Below are 7,728 nucleotides of genomic sequence, written 5' to 3'. Positions count from 1 at the left end.
CATGAATCTTTTCTTTTTTTTCTTTTTTTTTTAAAGTAATTGGGGTTAGGTAACTTGCTCAAGGTTACACGGCCAGTTATTTCTGGGTGTGGTGCTAAGTATCTGAGCCCGGATTTGATCCCCAGGTGATCCCGACACTGGGGCCGGTGCTCTTACTCACTGAGCCACCTGGCCGCACTCTGATTTTTTTCTTAGTATGTAATCTCCTTGAGGGAAGAAGTTACTGTCAATTCTGTCTTCATATCCCTGGTGCTTAAGATAGTTCCTGGCACATGATAGGTGGTAAATAAATATTTTTGATTGATTGGTTGAATTTAATAAACACAATTCTGAGAAGAATCCAAAGAACACATAATGTAGGTATTGATAAAATGGGATGAGACTTCATTTGAATTTATTCCAAGACACTTTTTTTCAATATTTGGTATTATGAAAAGATGAAATGATATCTTCAAAATCAGAGATATAAACTCATGTTACCTAGAGCAGGGCATAAGGCACAATGTCTGGTAAAAGAGAGCTGATTCCTGTTCTCACTTTTGCCTTTTTTTTAAATCACATTTGGAATGCTGCATATAAATCTATCATTTTTAAGAGTGACTTTTGAAAGCTAAAATTTATCATGGGAAAGTAATCAGGAAGGTGAAATTGGAAACAACATTCATACCAGGTGTTAAACTGAAAGATGTTTTGGAGGCTTGGATCATTCTAAGTGTCTTGAAATATGTGCGTGGAAGAGGAAGTAGACTTAGTCTGTTTCTACGCAATTAGCTCCATGAGGGTAGCAAATACATTTAATCTAAAGCTTGTATTTTCCCAGCACTGAGCACACTGCTCTGCACATAGCTCTTTCATAAACATTTACTAAATTGAATTCTATTTAGTTTCAGAAGGCAGAACTAGGACCAATGGGTGGAGTGTAGTACAAGGGAAAGAGGACGGGCTAAAGTCAAAGAGCTTGAGTTCCAGTCCTGCTTCTGATATTTGCCTTGTGACCTTGGGCAAGCCATTTCACTCCCTGAGATTCAGTTTCTTCACCAGACAAAGTAAAACCTTTGTGGTGTCTTGCAGCTATGGGTCTGTTATCTCATGAGCCAAAGTTCAATAGTGGCATATTTTTGCTGAAAAGAAAGATGAATTTCATTTAAAATATTTTTCTTCTTATTGTGAACTTAATCACCAGCAAATATAAACACATATACATATATAGTGAAAGATATTTTGTATAAGAAATTCATACCCATTGAGTACCAACTTATTTTAAAGAAATTTGCTTTATAAGATTTATATGAACTTTTTCATGTCTACAAACATAGATACAAATACACATGTACATACATACATATGTGTGTATAACATGGTGGAAAGTCTAGGTATAGTTTTAAATTTTAAACACTTAAAGCAGCACTGAGACTTTGAGGACATATTATATATTCATATACCTATGCACATGTATATCCATATATAAGCATATACACATTCATATGTAACAAATCTGGTCTATTTTTCTGCTTTCACTTCTGCATTTTTGAGTGCAATTAATAACAATTAGAACTATCCAAAAAATGGAGCAGATTGGATGATTCTTGATTCTGGAGATATTCTAGCTGAGAAGCCACTTGATGACCAGTTGTTTGGAATACAAATGCACATGTACAAACATACATCTGTGCGTATAACATGGTGGAAAGTCTAGGTATAGTTTTAAATTTTAAGCACTTAAAGAAGCACTGAGATTTAGGGTTTATATTATATATTCATATATGTATGCCCACATATATCCACATGTAAATATGTGTATGTGTGTGTGTGTGTGTGTGTATACACTCATATATAACAAGTCTGGTCCATTTGTCTTCATCTCCTTCTGTAGAGGAGGTAATGATATTGAGGTTTTTTGAAAAAATGATAAGTTTTCTTCAAAATCTGTGATTCTATGGTTCTGACTCCTTAAGCTTGTGAAAGCTTCCTTTTGTATCAGTTCATATAATTTGTCTCATGCTTATTAATACTCTTTGTGGCATTCCATTCTATTTAATTTGATTCCATAATCACATTTTAGACTTTGCTACATGTCATATATCCCACCAGAAAAGTTTCATTAACTTCATTTTTTTAAAAAGGTGACTCAATTCATAATTTAATTTAGAGATTTTGTTTGTTAATGACTTCTACCATATCAATATGGTAGCAAAATATTTTAAAATATAGAAAGGAAGATCTAAAATATGTGAGGTCATATTTGATCTCAGGTCTTCCTGACTCTAGGTCTACCATTTTATCAACTGTGCCATCATCTGCCTCCACCTTAATGAATAGGATTGTCAGAAAGAGAAACATATGCTTAAAGATTTGTGAACTCTCACAGAATCTAAGAATTTCTTAAATAGAAAGTACCTCATAAAGTCCAGAGAAGTTGTCCCTTCTATAGAATACCTGACAACATATAGTTTTCAAATGACTTTTGAATTTTGAATATTTGAATTTTTTGATTGAATCGAATTGAAATTCGAATAGAATTCAAATGAAATTTCCTGAAGAAGTAGGCTCTAAAACCACACATTACACTTTTGTATAATTATAATTTTAAAAAATTCTTGCTATGTTTTTTTTACATAACAGTCATTTACAAATATATCCCCCTCCAATACTCTCTACCCAGAAAGTCATACCCAGTAACAAAGAATAAAAAAGAAGATGGATAGACAGGAAGCAATTCAGAAGAGCTGGCCAAGATATCAAACAAGTCTCACAATATGTGTAGTGTTTCCCATCCATAATGTACCACCTCTTCAAAGAAGGGAAATTGGTGCATTTTTTCATGTCTTCCTTAGTGGGAAGTTTGATCATTATAATTACAGTGTGTAGGCTCTTTTTTTCCCTCTCCACTTTCATTGTTGTCTTCTTTGTATATATGGTTTTTCTCTGTGTATATTGTTTTGTGTATAACAACTTGTATACTTATATATAGGTTGTGTCATGTTTCTTTGTAGTCTTCATGTCATCATTATATTCATTTTTCACAATTTAGTCATTTCCCAAATTGTGGGAATATACATTTCTTTCAACTATTAAAAAAGGTCTGCTATGAATACATTGGTACATAAGAGCCAACCTCCCCTACAGTTGAGCTATTTGGGGTTTATGTCTGTTTTAGAAACCTCTATATCACTATTATTCCACTTCCAAATTTATTTCCAGAGTGGTTATAATAATTCATGGATCTACCAGTAGTGCCTGTCTTTCCTTAACCAATCCAACACTGCTTATTCCCATCTTTTCTGATCCATACCAATTGTCTGGGTGCCTTGAGTTGTGATTTACATTTCTCTTATTAGTAGTAAGGTACAACATTTTAATATACTTGCTAATAGTTTGCAATTCTTTTGAGACAATTTTTCCAGATACTTTGACCACTTATAGATTACAAAATGGATCTTATTCCTACAGACTTTTGTTAAGTAAGCTTTTGTTTTGTGACTAAATACCTTGGATAGCTATAGTGAGTGCTTAAGAAATGCTTGTGACAAAACAGGAAAATGGTAAATGCTGGAGAATATGTGGGAAAATAGGACAACTAATGCATTGTTGCTGGCATTGTGAACTGATCCAACCATTCTGGAGAGCAATTTGGAACTATGCCCAAAGGGTGCTAAAAGTGTGCCTACCCTTTGACCCATCAATACCATTTCTAGGGCTGTAAACCAAAGAGATCATATAAGTGGGCAAAGGACCGACCCGTATGTACAAAAATATTTATAGCATCTCTCTTTGTGGTGACAAAGAATTGGAAAATCAAGGGGATGCCCATCAATTGGGGGATGGTTAAACAAGTTGTAGTATATGAATGTAATGCAATACTATCGTGCTATAAGAAATGAGGAGCAGATGGCATTCACAATAACCTGAAGAGACTTACATAAACTGAGGCTGAGTAAGGGGAACAGAACCAGGAGAACAATGTACACAATTAGAGACACATTGTATCTGTGATGGCTGACTTTGATAGACTGGGTTCGTCTCAGCAATGCAAGATTATAAGACTAGAAAAGGCTATCCACATCCAAAGAAAGAATGATGGAGTCTGAATGTAGATTGAAGCAAACTACTTGCTCTCTCTTTTTTGTTTTGTTTTGTTCCTTCTTTATTGTTGTTCATGCCATTGCTTATAATCCTTCTTTACAACTTGACTAATGTTTAATGTTAAAGTATTTGTAGAACCTACATTGGATTGCATGCCACCATGGTGGTGATTGTGGGGGGAGGGGTGGAAGGAGAGAAATGGGGAGAAAATTTGGAATTCTAAAGCTTGTGGAACTGAATGTAGCAAACTAAAAGTAAATAAATATTTTTTTAAAAAGGGCTTGTTGATTATTGTTATTTAAAATATCAGAATAATATCAAAATATTTGATCTAAATAATTTTTACCAATATAATGTTCTCTTTTGTAGTTGTTGTAATGGTTGTTTTTCATGAAAAAAATCAATTTTGTTTAATTGCAATTTCCAATTTTATCTTTTGAATCACCTCCATTTCTGGTTTTATTAAAAATTCAATTTAGCTATAGCTGTGAAAAGAAATTATTTGATTTTCTTCGATTTGTTTTTAGTAAAATGACTCATAATATCAAGGTCATAAGATAACTCTAACTATGAGAATTGTTTAATTATAAGTACATATCTCTGTCTGTCTCTTCCACATATTTCTCTTGTTTCTGTAATCTCAAAGCAAGAACAATCTGTTGCTTCTTCAACATAACACTTCTTCAAATACATGAAGACAATTATCATCCCACCCAAACCAAATATTCCCTCCTTCATGATAAAATAGATTTAAATCAATTATTTCTTAAAATTTACCAGAGTAATTCTCCTTTGGTCATTCCAGTTTGTTACAGTCTTTTCTTATATCACTCAGAATTGAATAAAACATTCTAAACATTGTCTGATCAGGGAATAATGCAGTGGGATTGTTTTTCTTCCTTTTTCTTTCTTTGGTCACAGAATATCTTTGAAAGCAACTTAGAGTTATATTTTCTTCTTTTGTTGCCATAAAACAATGTTGGTACATACTAAACTCTGTACTGTAACCATTATTCCCCAATTTTAACCATTTCCATTTATTTCCCTCCCTCTTCCCCTTTTTCTCCCATATACACATTGATAGTTCTATTTCTTTGGTTTTTAATTTTATGCTGATCAGATTTCTGTATGTTATAATTTGGAAAAAAAATATCTCAATGACCAAAATTGTAACTTGTTTCATTCTTCCTTGTTTTCTGAAGTTTCTTCCAAGTAGAGTCCAGATTTTAATGGCTAAGGGATACTGTAGTGGGGAATCACTTTTGAAGTGGGAGTATATACTAGATAGCCCTTAAAATTCTTTCCACTTTTGTGGTTGTAGGATTGTAGGTAACTAATGCCTTAAAACTACAAAATGGTTATATTTGAATTCAAAATATTTTTAATTGTCAAATTTTGAGAAAATTCAGTGAGAAAGCTACTATATTAACATAATAATAGAAATTATGTACTTCTTTAAGGTCAGATTAATATTGTAAAATTTTTATAAGTGCATTATACTTTTTTTACATGCATGAAAATTGTAAACCATAGAAAAATGTATATTATAGTGAAGCAATCAATGATTCTTAATAATGTGGAATTCAGAACTGGATGGAAATCTTTGGTAAACCTCAGATTCAGTCATGAACTTAAATTCAGTGATGGTTATTACTGAAATTATTTGTAATTATTTAAATTTTCATCAATTTCTCAAACCATTACACTCCTTTTGTGAATAATATCAGAGGCATCTATATCTACATCGGGAGAGAGCCACCGCTCTGAGAGCAACTTAATTACTTGAGGGTGTTTTATTAAACTGACTCAAACTCTCAGTCTTTCCTGTGGTAGAGATCAGAATTCAGACATATTGGAGGGAATTGCAGAAAAATAATTTCTTTAGTAAAAAAAAATATCTGCAATTGAAATGGACTATCTGGAAAGACAGTAATATATCTGTAACTGAAGGAGTTCAAAGCAAGAGCAGATTATCATCTTTAAGAGATGATGTAAAATAGTGTTTCTCTTTAATTGAGTGGTGAATGGACTGATTTTATGACCTCTAAGATTCTTTCTGTTTCTAAGACTCCCTAATTCTGTCATGGAAAAATTCTGTCAGTAGAGAATTTTTTATTTTTTATTTTTCAGGATTGTATGGAAACTGCAATTATCAAATCAGGGCTCCCTTGTGATGAAACACTTTGAGAATAGCTTTACGGATTTGTTTAGTTTTTACACTATAAATAATGGGGTTCATTGCAGGGGGAATGAGAAGGTAAATGTTGGCAATAAGAGTGGGCACATAAGGAGGGGCTTGTTTCCCAAATCTATGGACAAAGGATAGGCTGATCAGGGGAATATAGAAGATGGCTACAGCAGTTACATGGGAGATGCATGTACTAAAGGCTTTTTTGCGTTCCTTTGAGGATGCAATGCTAAGGATAGAGTTAATGATTAGAACATAGGAGAGGAGGATGAAGATTGAGTCCACTCCAGCAGTAGAAATTATTGCAGTCAACCCAAATGCACTGTTCACTTTGGTATCTGAACATGAGAGTTTCATAACATCAGGATGAAAGCAATAGGAATGATGAAGCACAAGGCTATGGCAGAAAGAAAGGCGTTTGAGAAGCAAGACAAGGGGAATGAGGATGACTGTACCTCTGGTAATGATTGCCACACCAATCTGAATTATTTTTGAGTGTGTCAGGATAGTGGCATACCTCAGTGGGTTAGAGATGGCCACAAAGCGGTCAAAGGCCATAGCCAAAAGTACTGAAGATTCCATGAAAGTGAAGAGGTGAATAAAGAACATCTGAGCCAGGCAGACATTAAAACTGATCTCTCTGGCATTGAACCAGAATATTCCCAACACAGTAAACAGAGTGGAAATACACAAGCCCAAGTCAGTGGAAGAGAGCATGGAGAGGAAATAGTACATGGGCTCATGAAGGCTTGGTTCAGTAATGATGACAAACAGGATCATACCATTTCCAGAGAGGGCCGTTATATATAGACAGCAAAAGGGGATGGAGATCCAAGCATGAGCAGCTTCTAGCCCAGGAACACCCGTCAGAAAGAAGATCAGGGATGGTGGTGAGGTGTTGTTAAAGAAAGATGACATGATGTAATGAAGAGGCAAAATTTTCTTATGGGAGAATTTATATCCTGAAAATATAAATTAAACTCTTTACAACTAGAGCATAAACTTCTTAAGTTCAAGTACTATTTTGTTTTTCTTCAGAATTCCCTATAATGTATATATTGTCTTGCACATAATAGGTAGATGTTCAGTAAGTATAGATTATGAGAAATATGAGTTCTTTTCATTTTCTCCCCCTTTCTTTCAAGATTTATTTTAGTGAGCTATTTCACAGAAGCAGCTAGGTAGCAGTGATAAAGTCCCAAATCTGGAGCCAATAAGACCTGAGTTTAAATCAGACCTTAGACTCTTACTATCCGTGTGACACTGGGCATGCCACTTAACCCTGTTTACCCACTTCCTCATCTATAAAATGACCTGAATAAAGAAATGATAAACCAGTCCAGTATCTTTGCAAAAAAAAAATGGGGTCATGACACAACTGAACAGCAACAAATTTCACAGAAAAGGAATTTCCTTACTTTCTTGGAGGGTATGTGCGGGGGTGTGGTGTGTTATAT

General features: G+C 34.0%; 1 protein-coding gene across 1 annotated transcript; it reads right to left on the bottom strand.

Annotated features, from left to right (window-relative positions):
- Window positions 1–6,235: 6,235 nt before the first annotated feature.
- On the bottom strand, window positions 6,236–7,342 carry LOC138177693 (olfactory receptor 51F2-like). Its single transcript, XM_069108904.1, has one exon. It carries the CDS (start codon window positions 7,187–7,189, stop codon window positions 6,236–6,238), a length of 954 nt encoding a protein of 317 aa, XP_068965005.1. The 5' UTR covers window positions 7,190–7,342.
- Window positions 7,343–7,728: the final 386 nt, after the last annotated feature.

Source organism: Petaurus breviceps, unplaced genomic scaffold, assembly GCF_028583685.1.
Source record: "Petaurus breviceps papuanus isolate PSGF00001 unplaced genomic scaffold, PetGlider_PUasm1.0 90444, whole genome shotgun sequence".
NCBI lineage: Eukaryota > Metazoa > Chordata > Mammalia > Diprotodontia > Petauridae > Petaurus > Petaurus breviceps.
This window is presented reverse-complemented; position numbering and strand designations above follow the sequence as displayed.

What these genes read in the sequence shown, in the direction of transcription:
- LOC138177693 (XM_069108904.1), bottom strand. Translation starts at nt 7,189, where the DNA reads ATGTCATCTTTCTTTAACAACACCTCACCACCATCCCTGATCTTCTTT.